Source organism: Agrilus planipennis, unplaced genomic scaffold (genome assembly GCF_000699045.2).
Source record: "Agrilus planipennis isolate EAB-ADULT unplaced genomic scaffold, Apla_2.0 scaffold133, whole genome shotgun sequence".
Taxonomy (NCBI): domain Eukaryota; kingdom Metazoa; phylum Arthropoda; class Insecta; order Coleoptera; family Buprestidae; genus Agrilus; species Agrilus planipennis.
Window position 1 is genome coordinate 475,870 of NW_020439039.1, and position 25,105 is coordinate 500,974.

The following is a 25,105-nucleotide window of genomic DNA, read 5'->3' on the forward strand; positions in this document are numbered from 1 at the left end:
CATCGAGTCTCTCTGGTGTCGCTGAGAGAGACTGTCGAGAGACTGTCAAAAAAACTGTTTAGCGTCTCTGAACGAGAGACTCGAGTCGCTCATAGAGAGATCCTCATTTCGTATCCAGTCTCTGAACGAGAGACTCGAATCTCTCAATAAGTGGTGTCTCGATAGACATGGTTAAAATTTCAACATATTTCAGAGATCCCAGTCTTTCTACGAGAGACTGGAGACTCAATTTTTTAGTTTTATTCATTCTCAGTCTCTCTGTGACAGGCTCGAATCTCTGAATTAACAATTTTATCGTTCGAGTCTCTCATACAGAGACTGTAAGAAATCCATAAAAACATCTAGGCAATAACTGAGAGACTGTTAAAGACTGTGAGAGACGCTCTCAGTGACGCTGAAAGACTCTGAGAGACTGGAGAGAGACTGAAACTTTTTGTCTAGGACATATATGCAGAAAAGAACGAAGCGTCGATGCTTATTGTTGGTGTATTTTTCAACTCTGCAGTTTTAATAGGCAAAGTCATGCTGCTTCGATCACGTATTTATATTGATAATTTAATATTTTAATTTTGCTTTAAAAATCTCGTATAAAATGCGAGTGCCCTCCACACCCGGATAATCATTTGAATATTGTAAGGTGCAAGGTTCTGTTTGATTTACATGAGCGTTACGAAATGTGTAAACATGTGCGACAATTAACAGACGAGAGCTGTTGTTGAAATAGGGCGTTAAGACAATGGAAAGTAATAATAATATAATTCGAGAATTTAAAATGTAACAATATAAAGGGGGTGTTATCTAATTGGTCATCACACCTTTTTCAAACAATGTTACATATTTTATTATAAGCATCGCAATCAGTTAGTTATTTGGAGCTAATTAAACGAAAATAAGACAAATTTTTAATAAATTTAATTTAAGATATTAGGTTTATTCTTATTTAACTATAATAATTGTTAAAACGAAGGCAAAATTAACACACATTTAGAAAATTAATAAGCTGTTTTTCAAGCAAAAATCATTGATTTAAGGGATGGACTTGTTTTTAGTGTATTGTTTATAATTATTTAATTTCATTAACTTTTTCTCGTTGTGGAGTGAACTGAAAATTGTTGATGACATACCTATCCATGAAAAAAAAAGACAAATTATTTAATTATAAATGCATAAAGGTTTTGTTTTGTTTGTTGTCGTAGTTACATTGCTGTGTTCAACAAAATTACAATAGTATAAAAACTGATTCTTCTGATTTCGGGCACCACCTACACTGCAATTGTTTGTACCACCCACAGATACTAATTCCTTAAAAATAGGTAGTTTCTTAATTTTAAATGATGCGAATCAGTGAATCAATGTATATATATACATCTTTAGTGCGTGGAATGTCGATTATTGAAAATCTTTAGGTTAAGTAAGTTAATTTATTAATATAACCAAGTTTTTTTTGAGGAAAGTTTAAATTTCTGTGCGTAGATAACTNCATATTATTAGTTATTTCATTAATCAATGGTTTTAGTCAAATTCCAAATTTTCTCTCAAACCGTATACTTTTTTTAGTATCGGTAGTATTTATTTACTTCATGATATGCTGCAAAACCTAATTAATCACGAATTTCTAATTTTATGTACTCTTGTCTCCAATTGTACCTCCCAAACAAAGTAAATACTTAGGCATGAAATGAAAACGCATGATACAGCTTAAAAACTTTTGAGATACAGGGTGATTTGTTAAATATAAGATATAGAAATAACTACAAACTCAAAATCCTTAAGAATGTTGTATAGTATCCACAATTTCCTATTTAGATCACAATAGTACAAAGTTATTACCTATATTAAAATTATTTGTTTAACAAGCTAATTCGCAGTCGTGGTATATAAGATTCAGGTTGGGAATCAATTACTTCTAGTCAGAAGTTACTTAAGGGGGTGAAACAGGTGACCGTTTTCACTCACCCTAACGCTATAAAATTTCTTGCTATTTATTTATGGATCTCTCACAGTCTCTGTATGAGAGACTCGAACGATAAAATTGTTAATTCAGAGATTCGAGTCTTTCACAGAGAGACTGAATGAATAAAACTGAAAAACTGAGAGACTCGAGTCTCTCGTAGAAAGACTGGGATCTCTGAAACATGTTGAACTTTTAACCATGTCTATCGAGACATCACTTATTGAGAGATTCCAGTCTCTCGTTCAGAGATTCGAGTCTCTCGTTCACAGACTGGATACGAAATGAGGATCTCTCTATGAGCGACTGGAGTCTCGTCCAGAGACGCTAAACAGTTTTTTTGACAGTCTCTCGACAGTCTCTCTCAGCGACACCAGAGAGACTCGATGAGAGACGGAGACTCGAGTCTCGCTTCCAGAGACTCTGAGAGACTGAACATTTTTATCTCGGGTTATATTCGGTTCAACCCCTGGTTCATTATAAACGCTGATTAGTATTTATTGTTTTTTAACTCTCATAAAAGAATTATTGTTTGTGACGTTATTTGATATGAACCCAATGAACATTTCTGATATTTTAAAATATCGACTGCCATCTAAAGAAATTAAATTCGATAAATCCTTTTCGAAAAATCCTGAAATTCACTTTTTTACAGCCTTTTTCCGAGGAAAAAAAAAAGACTAACCGAATTTGATAAATTTTATTTCGGATTATATTGACGTCAATACGCTTTGATTGGGCTCTAACAAAGTCAGTATCGTTTTTTATTCGTAAAAAGTTGTACAGTGGAAGGAAATGCCACGCAGATACATAGAATTTGTAGAAAATTCGATTTCTATTTCCAAACCTCTCTATAGATACACAGGGAAGTTACTAAATAAGCCTAACCTGTTTTAAATACAGGGTGTTTAATCCGAATTAAGTAAATACCTTCTCGCAAAAATATTATAAGCTTTATATTTAAAATTTGCAAATATTTATAAATAAGTTTACAACTACAACACATCGCTACTGTTAGTCGGTGAGTACTTTTACATAAAATTCTGATTCATTCGATAATAAAATTTTTCAAATTTAGTACCCTGTATTTCTGTAATTCAGAAAGAGCTGTATAGGTTCGTAAATTATTTATTTATAATATGTATTTATTAATGTAATCATACGAGTATTTTATGATATCGTAAATCTTCAATGCGGATTTTCAACACATTTTATTTTATAGTTATAGATACTAACGATTTTCTTGTCTATTGGTCATTAATCAAATAAGATTTAAAGTAAACGTACCAAGTTTTTTCCATTATTTGAACTTATTATGATTATTACCAGAATTATTATAAAGTTCAGGAAGTATATCGTTTAATATCTAGCTGATTTATGAGATAATAAAATACAAGAATTTCAGGATTTTGATTTAGAAGAACCTCGACTAATAGATCAATTATTATTGCATAACGACGACATACACTATAAAAAACATATTCAATCAAAAAATAAAGGTTAAGAATTTACAATTAAAAAAAAAAAAAAGAAATTCAACGATTTCGTGAATTTCAAATTCACAAAAGGAAAGAGTCTCAACGAAAGCTACTCATTAAACACGATCACTTCCAGCACTATTTAATCGAATTTAAACGTCTTTACAGAAACGTGAATGCACACTTTACATGTTTAATCGACAAAGTACGACAAATAACGAGGATGCATGAAATGTGTGATCAGTTAAGCTCGATCATTACGGAAGAGGGATCAGAAAAAATTCAAACCTGCACAGTTGATGAAACAAAGATGCTTAGTAGGTCGAGGGTTGTACTGAATGTAAAAAGCAAAGATGCCTAAAACATTTCACACAGTTGATTGGAGTAATCCTTCCTCTACAGACGGAAGTTGAGTGAATGCATATTCTGTCATGGTTTAACAACTAATTTCAAGTCAAACAGAGACTAATCCACTAAATATTTCAATGTCCAGGGTTGTCCGGTTAAGATTCGTTGGAGTTTGAAGGATATTAATAGAGAAAAGTTGCAGACAGGAGTAATATACAGAAACATACAATGCTTTAAAAGAGAGGTGTAAACTAGCTATTACAAACTGCAATTTATTGAAATTAATAACCTCAAGAGGTTGCTTTTCTTTTGCTTTTCACTAACTCTGCTCCCATATACCCATAATTTTGATATCTCCTTGCGTAAACCTCTTTATCATCTACATATTTCTTTTATCGTTAATTGGTTCATCTTCATTCTTCCGAGTATCTTAGAGGAACCACACAACTGGGATTTGTGACAGCTTATCGCTTTAGTATTTAGTTTATTATTAATCAATAATCTTATCGATCTCTGTATAGGCGAAGGATTACTCTTAAATAATATGCTATTTGCAAGTGTACTTTATAACATTGAACTCAAAATATAAGAAATTTACGATATTAAATGACTTGAAGAATGTTCTTCGAGTAAATGTTGTTTTGATGTAAGTGCAGTTGCAATCGTGATCTACGTCAATTTTATACTGCGAAAGCACACCGAACTTTTTATCGTATTGCCCGACCAGAGCTGCATGCACGAATGCTTTCAGTTTTTGATCCGTTGTTCTTTAGTGGCGAGGGCGTTTCCTTAATGAATGGATTGCATCTGTTGTTGCACATGCTCGTATTGTTTAAGTTCAACATTCAGTATTAATTAGTCGTGTAGTAAATTCTTTAAAATATGCATTACAGAATATGACTGTAACGAGAAAATACCGAAGCCTTTGTTACGGTAGCTATTTTACAAAATAGAAAAACGTCTGCTTAAATTCTTTAGTTATTCATAATGTAATGGTTTTTCTAGTATTAAGTTTATTTATTTAACGGATATTTACATTATGATTATTTATTTACACCATAACTTCAAGTTGACGCTTAAATTATACATCTGTTTTATATCACACTGTACTATTAATGCTTATTTATTCGTAACTGTATTTACATCGCTTTGTCTTCGTGATGTTTATTACATCACTGATTAGCTGCACTTATTCCAACTCCATATGTTATCCAGAGGCCTATTTATATTATCGTCGAATTTTCCGAAAGAGTTTTCATTCTTCTCGAGAATTCTAGAACTGCTATTGTTATGCGGTAAATGTATGCCACTCAGTGTATGATTTATTACCCCCGGCGTCTAGTACAAGGATCACCGACCATCTACCGGTCCCTTCCTGCAGGCATGGCATACTCATGAGTCATGAGCCACCGAGATCAATGTATTGATTATCATGTGCATGTCTGTAGATACGTAATAGTACATGGATATATGTATTGTATATACCTACAGCTTTTTTAAATCTCAGAAGACATGAAGTAATGTATTTTCTACAAAGAACAGTTCGTTGTCAACCATTAGTGAGTATTTGTCTAATATTCATTATTCGAAAAATTCAACAAGAATTACGTAAGAATGATAATTGTGGGTCGTTACTTCATTTTCCATAGGATTGAAATCGCCACTAAACGGTTAAAACGATCTTCAATGAACAACTTATATATGTTACCGGAAATGTCTGAAATTCGTCATTGGATACAATTCCTAGGACATGTAGATAATTTCTTAAATCTCTCAGAAATGTGTAAAATAAATTATATTAGACACATTTCCTGGGAAATCTATAATTTCCTAAAAAGTAATTGGAAATGGTACTTATGTATCTATAAGTGACATAATTGTTTGGTTAGGGAGATTTATGACAGACTGGAGTTTCTTTAATGCTCCTGCCTTGATATGTTAGATGTTAAAATAATGCGATGAGGTTATCTTTGTTTCAGCAAACTTTGTACCAAGTAGCAATATAAAATCACGACCGATAAAAATTCTGAACTTTTTATAATTTAATTTCATTGTACATATGTTGATCCCACGTCGGATATACTTTTTACTTTATCCACAACGTCCTATGTCAAAATAAAAGAGACAATTTATTAATAAAAACTCTTAACATTCTAGGTGATAAAATCTTTTTATTCTACAACTGTCAACGTTTCGCCTTCTAATTTAGGGGCTTTTTTTACGTAATTGTACATTTAACAATTACAACGACTATAAACAGCTTTTATATGAATAGTTTATCCAAAACTTCATATCAGTAAATGTCTGGATGCACTATCCAGATAATTTTACAAAGAAAAGCTCTTTGTAGTCGCCACAAGAATAAAAATAAAAAGCTTTTATCATCTGGAGAGTTCAGAGTTTTCATTAAAAAAGTACTACAAAATCACGGACCTATTCCACCTGGTCAACTAAAACCAAATCTTTTCCTTTTGCGCTCTCCGGTTATCTCCTTATTAGCATTTTTCGAGAGTTAATTTCTGAACAACGTGTATATCAACATAATTTTTATTGCTTCTAAAATGTATTTTTAGATAATTAGATCTCATAGTAGGTACTAGATTGCTGGATAAGATAATCTTTGTTATTTTCTTTTGTTATATATTAGGTTTATTCTGTTAGATTTTCTTGGTATACTTCTATTGCATTTTAGCATATATTCTTATCATATTGGTTCAACCAAACGCCCTACGATATGTTTTGCAGATAATGAATTAGACATCTTTAATGTTTTACCAGCTTTTAATGTTATATTTCTTATGCAGCTTTAAATACGTATCATTAAAAGTAAACGATAAANTCTTCTGTCTTCATTTCGTCCGTCTCATCTTTCTCACCCGAACCATCACCCACCCATTCCCACGATTCCTGAAAGCAGGCTGAAGAGGGCCTTCCGCCCTACCTTCCGGCATATTCCGGAGGGACTGAACGCCCACCAGCATTACTGGCTGGTGGAAATGAAACACCCAAACGTTTTTTTTTCTAGTTTTAGGGAAATGCGAAGATTAGCACAAGATAGGAAAGAGTGGAGGTGCGTGTCCAACCAGTCTTAGGACTGACGACCTTATGATGATGAAGTGTTTAATATAAAATAAGAAAAATTCGAATTAACATAGATTTGACTTACATTCTCGATACAACTACAATTCGCCTTGTTATATATAGGACTATCAAAATAAAAGATATTTTTATTATTGCTCTTAAATAATTTGCATATGTTGTAAAGCTTTTCTATATATACCAGGTTTGTACCTTTTTACTGGCGATTCAGCCAAAATTTATAGATAAATTTCCTCCAAGCAACCCTAGAAATGCTTGTGTCAATGACCGCAAGTATTAAACGTTGTATGTAGAAATTTATCACTAATTTAGTACAAATGAAGAGAAATACACCCCGACTTACCACGATAAATTTTCTTTAGCGAATTCGTTTTTTGACTCTCTTTTTTTGTAGACATTATCAATACAAGCCTAACATGTATGAGCTTAGCAAATACGTAGATATCCGCTCAAAAAAAGTCGTCGTAATAAATTAGGGTAAAACTCCTTGTACTCCCCTAATTGTAGACATATTATTGTTTAGCAAGGTCCTTTTCTACTTAGGAATATCAATTTGCTACACCTAATAACCATTCTATGTAGTAGAACATTTATGATAAACTGTCTAATAATGGTAAATATCTTTGTACCTATGTACATTTACCTAAACATTAATGTGTACTCCTCATGTTTGGTTCATCATCATCATCATAAGGTCGTCAGTCCTAAGACTGGTTGGACACGTACCACCACTCCTTCCTATCCTGAGCTAATATTCACTTTCCCTAAAACTAGAACAGCCCACATCCTTAACTATTTGCGAACAATAATCTAACCTAGGTCTACATCTTCTTCTCTTAACTCTTGTTTCTGCCTCTAATATGTCTCTGACTGGACCTTCATACCTGAGAAGGTGCGCTGTCAACCTATCTCGCCTATTTCTTATTGACTTCCATAGAGTCCTCTCTTCTCCTATTCTTTCTAATACCTCTTCATTTCCAACCTGAGAGCGTCTTTCACAGTCTTTCACAGTCTCTCAGTTATTGCCTAGGTGTTTTTATGGATCTCTCACAGTCTCTGTATGAGAGACTCGAACGATAAAATTGTTAATTCAGAGATTCGAGTCTCTCACAGAGAGACTGAATGAATNCATCCTTACACGTTTGCACCTATTACAGACTTTTAATAAATATTGAATTTATGCCATTTAGTCATATCTACTGGTTAAGCTTACGACTAGTGAAGTAATTTGAGTGGTTAGTAAAATATTTTTAAAACTAACGTCTTTTACGATGTAAAATTTAGGTAAACTTATACAACTAACACTAAATATATTTGAAACATGCATTTAGGCAATAAATAATTTTAAAATTCCATAACAACTTAGTAAGCAGTTAAGTAAAACTGTAATTTTTCCATCTTTATCTTCAATTCACAATTAGTAGAAGAGATATTTTGCACGTGTTATGAATAATATGTAAAAAATAAAGTAATTTCGGTAAAAGCAAAATAAATTCAAAAAAATGACAAGAAAACTTTAAAAAGAAAGAGATGTACGGAAAAATGTATTGGGGTACAATGCTATCCTGTGGATGTGGCCCAGTGAAAGGGACCTTGCACCTAGGATACAACAAACTATAACGGGGGGCCGATATAAATACAGGCGGGGCTGCCGAAGAACTGCAGTAGTTCAGCAGTCCTAGAACACTAGGAGGTTGAAAAGTGTAACAGAATGAAATTTTCGGTAAGTAGAAATACGCTTATTAACACGTAAGCTCAACATAGTATCGCGTAGACAATTTCAGATGTTACTAGTCATTTTCCGCATAAACACGATTTTTTCCAATTCGATTTCTAATTAGGTGTATAACACAGCATTGTGTTGTAATCTTTTTCTTTTTAACACTAATGAAAAACGTCCAGTTCAATCGTGCGTGATCACACACTCTCACTTTCCGTCATTGATGAAGCAGATTTGTGTGTCTCATTTTGTGACATAATTAATTAAATGAGAAAAGAAAACAGTGTAGAAGTGTTCAGAAACAGACCGGTGTTTGATAAAGACTGTTGTTTTGACTGACGTTACGAAGCACGTTGACAGTAAACAGGTGCACTCTAAAAAATTTCTGAACGTTTTTCCTTCCGCCGATCCAATTGAGTTTGTTCAGTAAACCGTTGCATTATTTACGAGGAAGTGACTACGAAATATAACAAAAATAAAACTTTTGCAACTAATCTTCAGTTTAAACAAAAATCTAATGGAAAACTTTCTGAAATAAGTACCTATACTTATGCTACTTAGCTATAGAATTTTTGATTTGACATTTTACATAAGCATAAGCAAAAATTCCATGAACATTTACAATTCAAAAATTGAAGACTACGTCATTAAATGTTTGAAAAAAATATTTTTTAATAGTCTATTATAGATATACTCTCGAAGAATCGTCTTAATATCGAAAAACAGAAAACAAAAATGATTCAACTGGTCATATGTTTAACCACTTGACAGTTGTTTCGACCTAATCGATCATTTCCAAGTGTTACATTTTCTGTGCTCAAAACAATTGTTGAGTAATTAAATGTAATATCGGTAGAAACATTATTTTTTTCTGCTTTTTTGACTTATGAATTTGCCAAAACAGAGCAAAACCCATTTTACATTTGGGAAGCTTTTTAAAATTTCATGTTACAGTTACACAAAATTATTACCTGACCTACCATGAATTTATTTATTGCTTTTATTATTTAGCAATATTCGTTTTCTTCTTTAGTTCAATCTGTAGTATTCTCCATTAAACTGTTGCTTAATAAATAATCTTTAATCGAATTATTAGAGAAGGACACAAAAGATTGAAAGTTGTAAGTAAAGAAATATGGTTGCGAAAAGGGCGTGACTGTGACTATACACGTGACATCTTTTTCTGTTTTTGTTCTTTACTTTTACTCTGTTTTAATAACACAATTTTATGAAATTATCCGCAAAAAAAAACAATAGAATGTCTGCAATCTTTAGAATTATACATGGCCCTAATTCAAAATACGTAACCAATACCATAAACACCCGTAACTAATTTTGTTGATATAAGAGACATTCTAAAGTAGAAGAGTCATGATCGATTAACACAATTCTTCAAACAATATAAAGAATAGAACCGCAAAGAAATCTTGTCATCCTAACCGCATCATTAATTAGATAACATTATATAATTCTTGCCACAATTACAGAAAAGGAAATCAATGTTAAAACGAAAACCACTATTAATTCGTTCAAATATTTTAACACCACAACGAACGAAATGTATTGTTATTTTAATATGCACGTGCGCAATATTGATTCACGACAGAAAAATGAATTTACATGATAAGAAAGCTGAAAATTTTGTAATGCAACTTCAAAGAAATATCAAGACGCAAGAGTTAAGTAATCGTAGATTAAAAGCAATGTAATCGGTGTGACGGATTCATACCGTTAAGTATTAAACGGTCTGTAAATTATTTAAGTTGTTTTGTCAAAGGGAATAAAAAGCTGCACTCCTTCGTCTCTTTTCCGAGAGAAATCTGAATTCAAATGCATTACTTGCAGCCGCACAAGAGGAAGTGACGCTTTTTAGAACATTCGGTTGTTGATGCAGAGCCGATTACCGAGCAAAAGTTCTCTTACTTTTTGCCAGTATTTAAAAACGTGTCTAATTAGAAAGAAATTCGGCACTGTTGGTGTGGGACCTCAAACCTCAATCGATTCACTTGAATTGGTTCACTTACATGATTTTTTAAAATCTCAGATTATGTCACAATTGAATTGTTTAATGATCCAATGGTTATCTTCTTGGTCCATTACCCTAGCTTTGTATCCTTTCACCTTATTTAATTAAACCATTAACGGAAATTTCATTCTTACAAAGCGTCTTCAGTAATCTATTCGATGTAAGTTATTTTAATTCAAATTAAATCTCTATTTGAATTTTATAATAACCCGAAGTGATTTTATAAAAGTAACATCCATCCGATTTTAAGAAGAAATTCAAATTTTAAAAACAATGGTATTGAAATTGAATACCTATTAGTCTAAATATCATTACTGTTTAACGTCAAACATAACGATAGTATTTCAAGAATATTGTAAAAACTTAAAAACTCAACCATTACATGACAATTGTTATTAACTTACAGTGAAAATTTTCCAAAAGTTCGCAATAAAAAAGATTTTAATGCGGAAGTTCAGGTACTTATAAACAAAACTGCTGCATCGAGTGAAAACTGTTCTTGATTTATCTTGTGGGCTTAGACAGAACGGAAATAAGGTGTGCAATTGGACCATAACAAACATTGAAATGTAATTATTTCTTTGAGATAGAGTTATTGTTCAAAATTCCTTTCCGTAAGGATACCGATTTATACGCCCGTTCACCGTTTTTTTGCAGAATAAGAATATGCCGATTATAGAATCTGAAATCTAAAACACTACCTATTTAATTTAATAAGTTATAAATAGTTATCCCTATTATTGATATTTTCCAATTTGTTTCAGGCACTATTACTCGTTAGCGCACTAGCCCTTGGATCAGGGAATTTTGCGCATCAGTATAATGGCCCGATCCACCTGCCCATCATCGGTGAAAATGGGGTACCCATAGAGCCCCAAGAGGTACGAGCCGCAAGAGCAAGCCACTTTGCAGCGCACGCAGCTGCAAGAGCTGCAGCATATGCTAACCCCGACAAATCCGACTATGACAATAAAAACGAGGTCGATAATAACAATAATAACAATAACAACAACAATAATAACAACGATAATTATCAACCTCATCCACTTCCATCGCTGCAATCCGTCGAACCTCTTGAAACGTCGATATCTCATCCTCCTTTGCAACCGCTTGTCCCTTGGCCAGGTCCTTTTGCTCAAGTAACCAATGACGGCACTCCAGTGGAGACACCGGAAGTTGAAGCTGCTAAACACCAACATTTCCATGATTATTGGGAAGCAGCGAGACGTAATGCTATACCACAACACGCCCTCCACGGTTTAACCTACGGAGGATATCCTCAACCAGCTTATTACGGTGGCCATCCTCACTATCGCAAACGAAGGAGTGCATCGCTATACCCTCACGCTTACCAAACTTCTCAACTTTATCCTATCATCGGACATGATGGGCGACCTCTCGAAACTCCAGAAGTTCAGGAAGCCAAAGCCCGTCATTTTGAACAGTTTCAAAGGGAATCGGCAAGAAATGCGCGTAATAACAACAACAAGCCATACGATGGATTTATACCATACACAGGTCAGGTAGCTTTTCCAACTCAGCATCAGCAGGTTTTCGCTAGTCAGCCAGCTTATGATTTCCAACAAGCGTTAGCTGCCCATCCGCTTTTTAACGGTCAGGCAGCTTTGTATCCCGCTCCTCCTTCCGTACCGATACACCACGACTTCGGCGGTGCGTTTGCCGAAACTGCGCCTTCTGCTTATTCTAATAATATTGGTTATAGTGGTAGTTATCACTACCCAGTAATTGGAGCAGGAGGAGTACCAACCGAAACCCCGGAAGTACAGCAAGCGAAAGCTTTCCACTTTGCAGCGCATGCCAAAGCGAAAACAGCCAATCATTGATTTTGGAGATGTTAGCTTAATAAGCTGACATCGTTCTAAGTCTGACAAGTGTACAACTTTTATTGTACGAAATGTATAAAGTCTTATCTTAATTTTGTAAATGATACAAATTTTACATTAACTAAGTGTTAATAAAGTAAACAAAACAACGAATCGTTTTTATTACAAACACTATTAAGTAAATTTCTTACCGAATAACAACAACATTTTTTGTAACCACGCAACATTCGTAGTTTACGTTTCTTGATTTGGACCAGCACGATAACATCAGATTTGAATATAGATTAGGTTCAATTACGTCACACAAGAAGATATAAGAGTATTACACTTGATGTCGGTGGCCACCCACACTATACGCAACCAAATCACATAGGTAAATTGTAAACCAACAATATTACTTAAATAATATTAAAATAAATGCTGCCACGCAGATTCAAATTTATTGTAGCAAGCATTTAACAATAACCATAATACAAATGGTTTTACTCTAATATTTAATACTCTAAAGGTAATGGGACATGGGACATTACTTAATACACACATTTATATAACCCCTTCACTTTTCAAATCTATCGTATATAAAAGAAATACAGGAACCCCAAAATGTTTTGTGATTACAAAAACTAGCTGTATTTAGAAAAATTAAACTTTCGCATCACGATCTTTTTCGAAAAGTTACCTTTTGTATTTCGGAAATGGTTTAAAATAGATTATTTTTGAAAAAAACAAAAATCTGGGGAGAGTTTTAAAATCCCTTTTTACTAATGAATATTTTTCAGTTGCAAATGACTCTGTTGTGATCAGATTTTACTTTCGACGAGTCAAAAGGCTTCTCAATGGATAAAGAACATGCCCAATAAGTGTCTTAACCGACGAAGGCTTTTGTTAGATTGATGATAGGTTCATAAGGTTACGGTAGGAAATGACAACACAAAGGAAGTGACTGATTTAACAATATGTTATACATACCTGCATGTATTAGAAACTTGCAGAAAACTAAATTATAACTATTATTTCGGTATTTAAGTAATTTATTTGACCAAGAATAGAAGGGAATGTGGAAATTTCCCAACCAATATCGGAAAAACAGTAGCAAAATATTGGGAATGAGTTTAACGACTATACCCAAAATAGTAGACGAAAAAAAAGCAAAATATAGTGCCTAAAAACATAGAAAACCGTAAACGAAATGAACTAGCTATTTATAGTTTATAAAATAAATGTTTAAAAACCCTTATCGTCGCTGATAAATTCCTTTCGGCGCTTATTTACCCTTTTTACAGGCTCATCTTGCGAAGAGTTCGAGCCACTTCCATTTGAAAATATTCACGTTTCATCTAAAAATACTACTTTCCTAAATTTAAATACGCAATTTTCTATATATTTAAAAACTGAACACGCTGACTGGCTATCTGTGGTTGCCCACACATAAATCTTCCGTTAGGCCTTTGCACAACCAAAAAATAACTTTTTTATAAATTGTGATCACAGTTCAAATTTAGCTTCCAAAACACCTAGCTTTTTCGGAAGAATTAGACTGGTCCCTCTTAATCTTCCGTCCTTTTTATTCTCGAAATAATTAATTAAATTCAGAATCAATGTTTTTGTTTGAGTATATGCCAAAGCCACAATACAAACATCTAGTACCTAATCGAAACCTTTTAGAATCGCTGAAAATCATAAGTTTGTCTCTTTTCTCATGTCAAATTATATATCATGTCGAAATTATATGTGTTTATCATATTTATCGTATGGACTTTATTTGTAGAGTATTATTATTTGCAATAAAAGAAAACTAGAAAACTTATCGTCGATAAATCGCACGAGCCGCACGTTACGATCGGATTTGATTATACTAATAAAAGCTTCTTCAAAATATTGTCCTTCGCACTATTACTCGATCATCTTTTATAAATCCGTTACGTCCACAACAACGGCATTATTTAATATCGATAAATTAGAGATCACCGTGTAATTGTAAAATTAAAAGAATGCCTTTAGTTTTATGTAATTACTAAGTTGTTATAAATTTAGTTGGCCTATTTAATTTACCCAATTGGTTTAGCATTTTTATACGGAATTCAATTGAAACGCATTGCGTTATGGTACGATCAATCGATTTTATATAGATTCCTTGCTATAATTTAAATGTTTTCGGTTGCCGCATTTAAATTGCATAAATTACTATTAAACACGCTTATTCAGCAAATTATTACTGATGTAACAAAACTACTTATTTTCCCATCAGATCTTCCGTCTTCGTTTCAGTTAATTCGAGAAACTGTCAGTCATAGAAACAGTAAAATTATTTCGAGCACAACTGATGAAATACTTTTACTATTAGTCCTAGATATCAAGAATTGTATTTCACTTCATGCACTTGCTCAAGTTATCGGAATAATTAAAAATTAATAAGTTTATAATTGACAAAACAGTACTGCATGAAAATAAATAAAAGTAAAAATACAAAAATAAAACAATCACGTTTTTTATTTACAGTCGCTTATAATTATCGAGGGAAAAAAGTTGTTGCTGTTATAATAATAATAATAATAATTAAATATCATGTATATTGTGTGCAATCAAGCTTGTGCTTATAAATTGAATATTATTGTGCAACGTGCATACATTTCAAGTTGATTATGAAACTAATTTATTATTTTGTCGAACAGGAAAACATTTATTTGTTCATTACTAATGCAAAATGTTAATGTAGTGCAATTTGGTTGGCTTGTTGTTTTCGCGACTTATATACAAAATACAATTCTGTCGATAGTTTTGATTTCAATGCGACTCTGTGACAATGGTTATCATTATGACTATTTGACATCTGGTATTATTGATTGTTAAATGTAATTAGTGGTCATTCGACATTCGTTATGGGCGAATATGCAGTAATTCTTTAATTGTTTTATGGTGCTAATGACACCCTTTGTCTCTGCATTCAAACAAATGAAGCCCTGGACACAAAACCACTTGCTGCCACAACAACAGCCAATCATAGTGTTTTATCATGGGTAGAGATCAATATTTGATAGAGATCAGAGGAATTTGAAGGCTTAACAGTGTTATTTATCCCATATTTACTTCTCGTAACTGCATCACAACAATAAAGAAGGGAAATAAAATTTAGAAAATACTGGACAATAAATAAATTGACCCATAAAGGGTCTTAATGGGCCATCTGTAGTGCTGTTAAATCAGTTAGCAACCGACACGTACTACCACCTTATTGATATTTAAACACGAATATTTTTTTCCATTAAATATCAATTTACTGCAATATTTTAAATATTTTAAGTTATTTTATTGCATCAATATTCGTATATTACGTCACGCTGTTTCTGCCCCCTCCCTTCTTGCCACGTCACGCAGACATTTGTATTCCTTCGCTAGTGAGTAATTACTTTGAAATACTAATATTATTTTTGACAGTATCTTAAGAACAACTTGAATATTATTTAAGAAAAGATGAGAGAACATTTTTATAAATAATTTCTTAATGGTCATTTTAAAATGACAATTCTAAAGAAAACACAAGAACGAAAACTGACGCGCGCATTATATGTTATCCCGAAGTCCCTGTAGCTCCAACCTCCAACTTCGCCGTGATACCCCAAGATCCACTCACGAGTGATGTAATATATGAACGGCTACCATGTTATCAATTCGATTCATTTACAAGTCTGATATCCAGTATCACAGTTTATCAATTTGTAATTATTGTTTCACAGCGTTTTATACATATCCGAACGCCAAATAATTTGCTGGTAATTAACATTTTCATTAGTAATAATATTCCACAGTTACCGGTGACCGGAAAAGGTCCTTACTTTGTGTGTATTATGTGTTGTTGTAAGTCGATTGTAAGTGTTTATAAAAAATATATGTGATGTCTGGAAGCGTGTGTCTAAAAACGAACAATGTCACCATGTTAATAATAAACGTTTATTATTTTATTGACAGGTACGTTTCTTATTTATATCCATACACAATAATAGAAAACCGATGCGTTATTTGTATATTATAAAAGGGCACACGCAAATTTGCGAACAAAGGGCGTCAAATGTTTCACAACGATGAATTCGAAAAACAATAAAAAAAAAATTTAAACAAAAAGAATCAACGAAACGATACCGACAACCGCTACAAGCACATGTTATGTTATGTTATTGTGTAGTAATAAATGCGTAAATATAGTGATAAATCGGCTGTCGCTGCGCACGCGCGTGGCGAATGATAAGCATGCTTAACGCGCCATCATGGCATCGGCGTATGTTTTTATTTTATTATGAACTGATGCGATCCGCTGCTTTTGTATCCGCGGATAACGCCTCCCCTACTAGTTTCATTTATTTTATTTTGTCCTCGGACCGTCTGTACACGTTGTAGTAGGCTACTTACTATTTTTTTATTTACTTTTGCCTCTTAATAAATTCATTTATTACATTGAGAAAATGGTTAAGTACACAAATAATTGCAAAACATACCCTGTATTTCTAGAATCACTTCTCTGCTCTAATAAAATGATTATTATCCGCTCATGCACAATATTATTAATTTTAATGATTAATCGTAGTAATAATANGATTCGAGTCTCTCGTTCAGAGACTGGATACGAAATGAGGATCTTTCTATGAGCGACTCGAGTCTCTCGTTCAGAGACGCTAAACAGTTTTTTTGACAGTCTCTCGACAGTCTCTCTCAGCGACACCAGAGAGACTCGATGAGAGACGGAGACTCGAGTCTCGCTTTCAGAGACTGAACATTTTTATCTCGGGATCTTAAAGTCAACATATTGCATTTCTTTAAACTTTCATTTGTGTCACAAGTTCGTATTACTAAACAATCATATCGTGATTTTTAGAAAGCCAAAGAAATAATCATAAACAATTTCTAATTTTCTAATCAAAGAAAATCTGACCAGTAGCACGCATATTCTACATTGCAAACAATGACAAAGTTTAGCAATGCAGTTAAACTACGGTGGCCTTTTTTTTAACCCGCGCTGTGTAAAAACATATACAAGTAAATAAACTGCTTGGTTTTTTATTAATATATACTTACCGAAAGTAACACTATGCGCACATTCCACTGTTTATATATCAATAAGAAAACGTGTCCTAACTTTTTACATTTAAAGAGCGAAATAAAGGCGCTGTTGATTGACCAGCGAAGTATGCATACAGCACGTTCTTTCTATTTTCCACGCATGAATTATAAGTAAAATGATGGAATCACAGCAACAAAAGAAAAAGCTAGACATAGTTTGGAAAATCCTTTTTTACAGAGATGCCAGACTCGAGCATTTTAATGCACTGTCCCAAAGTAAGTAGGTACAAGAGGAACAGATTTTTACGTTTTTCGTAGGTAACGTAAGATACATTTCCTTTTTGAATTTACTTTAAAAAGTATACAGCCTTAATAATACAGTACATTTTTTAAAAAGAATCAGAGAAGTATTATTAAGGTAAGAACGTTAATATCGCAAACTGGAAATTATGGATTCTATATTAGTTTCTAAAAATTTTCAAGCAGCTCTTACACGATAAAAACTAATAATAATCTTGTTATTAACATGAAGTAGTAGTAACCATATTAAGAGGAGTAGAGGTAGACTTAGATTAGATTGATGTTCATAAATAGTTATGAATGTATTTTAGTTTTAAGAAACCGCGAAGATTAACTTAATATTGAAGGGACTAGAGGCGCGTGTCCAACCAGTCTTAGGACATACTACCCTACGATAATGATGATAATTAAGATAAAGTGATGAAACAGTTGTAGGTATTAAAAGTGACGCTGAGACTTCTCCATTTTCGATATTAGAGTCCTAAAAAATTTACACAATAAAAACATTAATAAAACATTCTCTAACTATTTCAAGTTGCTAACAAAACGTAATACCTTTTAGTAAATCAAGACAGTTTGTGTAGATGACATAAGTACTATCTAATGGTAAACGAATATTTTGGAAAGACGACCATTATTGGTAGTATTAATAACTCATTCAACCTCTTATTAATTGTTATTAATGATCTTTCATTGAAGAAGTAAATTTAAAATGCTTATTTAAAGGTCTCGTTTAGTTTGCTCATGAGATACAATTAATCATCTTCATTATAAAAAAGGGGTGCTTCTTCTTTATTATAATTGGGTGTTTATATCAGATGGAAGTACACTAGATTATGTCATTAGGAGAGAAATAAAATTTAGGAAGTCAGTAGAGGAACCTAGCAAAAGAGTAGCTAAGTATTAGAAAAATTAAAAGGAAATATAGGAAGTGATATTTGGAGGAGGAGAGTGTTAACGATAGGAACAAAGAAGTAGGTATCTGAAGGAAAAAAGAAGGTGCTTTAACGAAATTAATGGTAATGGGAATGTGTGTAAGTGAGATAATAAAAGTTAGATGCAGTGATATAATAAAAGGAGACAATTTAAGATCGATTGAAATACTTTTAATTTCTTCAGTTGTTTACATCAACTTTCATTTTTATTTCTTACTTCACTGATACAATCTATATTCCAAAATTGCACTGATGTAGTGCAGGTTGAATAATGCTTCAGTAAGAATGGTACATGAAAGGAATTTCAGTAAGAATTAATACAAGTAGCACAAATACGTTGTTCACAATAGGGACGTCGGGAACGATGATAAAGGGTACAGCGTTAAATAGATGGGGCAAAGTTACGTTTTCAGCTGCCTTATAATATAGTGCTAACAAAGTATTGAAAAAAAAGCTAATCATTTAATGACCTATCAGATGTTATTAATTTCAATATCTAAATTAATGGTACAATTTAGTGACTGATACAATTTGTACTGTTTAGATGAAAATATTTAAGCGGTTGAATTTTGGAATAAAGCTTCGTTTAATAAATAATCTTTTGACTTTTATGGTAGGTACTTCCAGACACTGGCGTGGAAGTGTGTCATAAACAGAACTAATCTTATTTCAATGAATAATAGAACATGTACGAAACCTATACAAACTAACGGTATAAAATTATATACTAACAACAAGCAGATGAACAGAGGAACCTAATATACATTAAGGATGAAACAACATTAATTTACTCTTCCTTTCTTTTAGAAAATACGACAAATGGCACTGTAAACGCCATCTGCAGTACAGTGCTACATTTTAGGATTACGTATGCTTCAGGAAGGTCCACTTAAATATATGGATATCAAGCATCTCCACAGCATTAATAGCATACGTAATCCTAAAATGTAGCACTGTACTACAGATGGCATTTACAGCGCCATTTGTCGTATTTTCTAAAACGCGCTGTTAAGACAGCAGGTAAAAATTGGTCTGTGTTCTGTCGAAGCTGCCTGCGACGCGCTGATAAGATCCATAAAGATTGAAATCGCGATCCGTACCTTGGTCCAAGTTTTTCTATGGTTTCCTTGGATCACTAGGCAAATACTGAGGCAATAATTATCCACAGATAATCTTTCATTCTCTTCTGTCTTCGTTTCGTCCGTCTCATCTTTCTAACCCCAACCACCACCACCACCCATTCCCACGATTCCTGAAAGCAGGCTGAAGAGGGCCTTCCGCCCTACCTTCAGGCGTAGTCCGGAGGGACTGCCCGCCCCTAAGTTTTTTTTTTTTGGTGGTCAGTATTCTTGGGTCTCATCTGCTCGTCGTCGACAATTTCGACAGAACACAAACCTATTTATTTATTGATTATGACTATTTAGGAATCATTATAATATATACAAATAATAAGATAACCCTAACTAAATTTACTTTTAACGTAGGCATTTTAAAACAATGTAATATTTAACTGCTGACACACTGGAATAAATGTAGATACACATGTGCATTTATCTCGTATTTTGAAAAATTGATGGACAAAGATGAATTACTATTAATGATTTTTTTTATAGAGCATGCTAATGTTCAACTGATTAATTNTCTAATTGGTCATCACACCTTTTTCAAACAATGTTACATATTTTATTATAAGCATCGCAATCAGTTAGTTATTTGGAGCTAATTAAACGAAAATAAGACAAATTTTTAATAAATTTAATTTAAGATATTAGGTTTATTCTGTTAGATTTTCTTGGTATACTTCTATTGCATTTTAGCATATATTCTTATCATATTGGTTCAACCAAACGCCCTACGATATGTTTTGCAGATAATGAATTAGACATCTTTAATGTTTTACCAGCTTTTAATGTTATATTTCTTATGCAGCTTTAAATACGTATCATTAAAAGTAAACGATAAAATCCCTTTGGGTGTTTTACTGCCGCAATAAAACAGAAGAAAAGAGACTGAAAAGTAAATTAATTCCGTTAATAAAAACAAAAGCAAGCTTCTCGTTTTCATACAATGGAATAAATTTATTTTTTATGAAATACCCAAAAATATGCGGGAGAGAGAGCAGCCGATAGCTGAATAAGTTATCAAGTATTAAGGCTAGTAGCGTAATAATGATGATAAATAGTAGAAATTTAAGTATGTGATATTCGACGCTAAATACCCCTATAAAATTTTAACACCGTCCGTTGATTAGATCCACTAAAAATGAATTTACGAGACATTTAAACGTCTTTATTATCCTATGGGATCAGATTAAATTAAAAAGGAGAAAGAAATATCGCATCCTTTAATTTTGTAGGTATTTAAAAGTTCATTAATTTACTTTAAGCGTTTCTCATCGTCAGTTATTTAAACACTATGTATAGAGATGCACCTGATAGTGATTTTGTCGGGTTCCGGATAACCGGGAACCCGGCATTAGCTGTGCCGAGCACCCGACAAATTCACGGCGCTTAACGTGTCGTGTCTTCGTTTTGGGCTTTTGACGGTCTTTTCAGTGAATACACCTTCACCAATGTCTCAAACCACAGTAAATCCTGTTCAAAAAGTTGTTTAAACACAAACCATTGAAATTTTAATTCTTTATTGGCAGATTTTCAACAATAGGGTTAAGTTAAAACCGTTGAAATGAGCCTATAATATTCATAAACCCTAAAACCTGCAAGGTGACAAAATCATACTAATAATTTATCGTTAATCAAAACCTGATATACTAACAAAGAAATTCTAGCATACTAATTGTATTCTTGTTCACGAGAAAAAAATTAACACAAAAACTACATCAAAATAACAAATAATTTAGTATAGTAATCAATAANTATTTATTTATTGATTATGACTATTTAGGAATCATTATAATATATACAAATAATAAGATAACCCTAACTAAATTTACTTTTAACGTAGGCATTTTAAAACAATGTAATATTTAACTGCTGACACACTGGAATAAATGTAGATACACATGTGCATTTATCTCGTATTTTGAAAAATTGATGGACAAAGATGAATTACTATTAATGATTTTTTTTATAGAGCATGCTAATGTTCAACTGATTAATTCAAAACAAAATCCCATTTTCTTGCATAAGTTCAAATACCATCAAGGTCGTTGAACCTTTTGTTGATAAGGTTTTTTGTTCCTAAATAAAATAATAATAATACCAGTAATAGTTGGTTTCAAAATTTCATATCCAATTAGTGTACACAACACATTTCAAATATAAATATACATATAGTTAGGAAATGCATGTACACTCGGCTTGTCAGTTAGGCCAATTGAGAGCTATTACTGAATTCACAATGTTCTTTTCGATGTTTGAAACGGCGATTGTAAATTGGGTGGATTTAATGGGGTTTTGTTATTATTAATCCTTAAGGTAACAGTGGGTGATCTCTTAATTAGTTAATTTACTGTTGACAACAAAGAAATTAATAATAAAATCTGAAATTACTTCTCATCTCTATTGTAAATGTTTCTAAAATATTTAAGCAAAATTAGTGAATTTTATTAACCATGACTGCATGTTAATACATTCATATATAGGTGTGATAATTGTATTTCTAAAAGAACCTAGGTATATTACAGCGCAGGTAGCAACTTGGTTCATGGTTTTAAAGCAAGGAAATCTAAAAATTTCAACGTGAAGGAGATTTTCTGGGGTCATGTTTGTATCCGCCATTGAAGAAAATAAATTGAAAATGATTACATCCTTTTCTGATTCAAGGAATGAAAAAGACGTAACTCGTAATAGGAACGCAGTAGTATAACGGTTTGAAAACAAAAACACAAAAGCTAATTAAAACCTTCGCCAAAATTGCACTAAAATATTAAAATTTCAAAGTATCCTAATCGCAAAAGTAAACAAACCAAATCAGTAATATTTTAGAATTAAAACACATATTTCAAAATATTGATTTGCTGAGACCACATTTTAATTCAGCGACAAAAGATAGGTCGTAAATGGTTGGGTACTACTCTGTGGGTTGTTTTGTTAATACAGTAGAACCTCGATAAGATAAAGACCAAGGGAAACGTAAAACAATTTGAGTTATTGAGGTTTTTACTTACTAAGAGTTTAAGTTTAAGATTTAAAATTATGGATTTCCAGTGACTTAGAAAACTCTTCAGCTTTTTCATTTAGTATAGGTCCACTAACACTAATGTTTTTACATATTTCTACACTCACTAAACCATGTAAACAAGCATTTTTCTAAATTAGAAAATTCAGCAATTCTTCGTCTTTTACATAGAAGACGCTACTTACTGAGATGCGATGCCCAAATTATTCGTTTAANGAAATGAACTAGCTATTTATAGTTTATAAAATAAATGTTTAAAAACCCTTATCGTCGCTGATAAATTCCTTTCGGCGCTTATTTACCCTTTTTACAGGCTCATCTTGCGAAGAGTTCGAGCCACTTCCATTTGAAAATATTCACGTTTCATCTAAAAATACTACTTTCCTAAATTTAAATACGCAATTTTCTATATATTTAAAAACTGAACACGCTGACTGGCTATCTGTGGTTGCCCACACATAAATCTTCCGTTAGGCCTTTGCACAACCAAAAAATAACTTTTTTATAAATTGTGATCACAGTTCAAATTTAGCTTCCAAAACACCTAGCTTTTTCGGAAGAATTAGACTGGTCCCTCTTAATCTTCCGTCCTTTTTATTCTCGAAATAATTAATTAAATTCAGAATCAATGTTTTTGTTTGAGTATATGCCAAAGCCACAATACAAACATCTAGTACCTAATCGAAACCTTTTAGAATCGCTGAAAATCATAAGTTTGTCTCTTTTCTCATGTCAAATTATATATCATGTCGAAATTATATGTGTTTATCATATTTATCGTATGGACTTTATTTGTAGAGTATTATTATTTGCAATAAAAGAAAACTAGAAAACTTATCGTCGATAAATCGCACGAGCCGCACGTTACGATCGGATTTGATTATACTAATAAAAGCTTCTTCAAAATATTGTCCTTCGCACTATTACTCGATCATCTTTTATAAATCCGTTACGTCCACAACAACGGCATTATTTAATATCGATAAATTAGAGATCACCGTGTAATTGTAAAATTAAAAGAATGCCTTTAGTTTTATGTAATTACTAAGTTGTTATAAATTTAGTTGGCCTATTTAATTTACCCAATTGGTTTAGCATTTTTATACGGAATTCAATTGAAACGCATTGCGTTATGGTACGATCAATCGATTTTATATAGATTCCTTGCTATAATTTAAATGTTTTCGGTTGCCGCATTTAAATTGCATAAATTACTATTAAACACGCTTATTCAGCAAATTATTACTGATGTAACAAAACTACTTATTTTCCCATCAGATCTTCCGTCTTCGTTTCAGTTAATTCGAGAAACTGTCAGTCATAGAAACAGTAAAATTATTTCGAGCACAACTGATGAAATACTTTTACTATTAGTCCTAGATATCAAGAATTGTATTTCACTTCATGCACTTGCTCAAGTTATCGGAATAATTAAAAATTAATAAGTTTATAATTGACAAAACAGTACTGCATGAAAATAAATAAAAGTAAAAATACAAAAATAAAACAAAAATACTGGTGTGCAACGGAAGAAAAAATAGGGAAAGAGCGAATATAAAGAAGTGGCCAATTTTAGGTATTTTAGGAACTCAAGACGGAAAGAGTAGTAGGGATATAAAGCAGGGTTGAGTCGCCTTCACTTTTATACTTGTGAACGGTTAATTTAGAAATTCGAAAAAGGTTGTTAAAGGTTTGGAGAACGACACTGTACGGGTGCGAAACATGGATAGTGGGCGCGCCGGAAAAGAAAAGGTTAGAGGCGTTCGAAATGTGGTGTTACAGGCGAATGATGAGGATACCGTGGATAGAGAAGGTTGGAAATGAAGAGGTATGAGAATGAATAGAAGAACGAAGGACTCTATGAAAGTTTAGTCAGAGACATATCAGAGGCAGCAACGGGCGTTAGGAGGGATAGAAGCAGACCTACATTTTATTACTGTTCGCAAATAGGTAAGGATGTGGGATGTTCTAGTTTTAGACCGAGCGGCATGGCCTAGAGGTCTAGACCATTGCTTAGCATTCGATTCCGTGTCCGTCTGCCTTGGTCCAAGTTTTCCCGGGGTTTCCTTGGATAACTTAGGCAAATGCTGAGGCAGTAATATTCCACAGATAATCTTTCACTTTCTTCTGTCTTCATTTCGTCCGTCTCATCTTTCTCACCCGAACCACCACCCACCCATTCCCACGATTCCTGAAAGCAGGCTGAAGAGGG

The 25,105-nt window shown here is 32.8% G+C and overlaps 2 protein-coding genes across 2 annotated transcripts in view; one reads left to right on the forward strand and one right to left on the reverse strand.

The window, feature by feature from the left end:
• LOC108738820 (octopamine receptor Oamb) overlaps positions 1-25,105 on the reverse strand; it is a 404,007-nt gene that overhangs the window by 195,261 nt on the left and 183,641 nt on the right. The window lies entirely within an intron of this gene.
• Positions 8,550-12,597, forward strand: LOC108738825 (myb-like protein AA). The gene is made up of 2 exons (XM_018472413.1): positions 8,550-8,599; positions 11,387-12,597. The coding sequence occupies exons 1-2, from the start codon at positions 8,588-8,590 to the stop codon at positions 12,464-12,466; spliced, it is 1,092 nt and encodes a 363-aa protein (XP_018327915.1). The 5' UTR covers positions 8,550-8,587; the 3' UTR covers positions 12,467-12,597.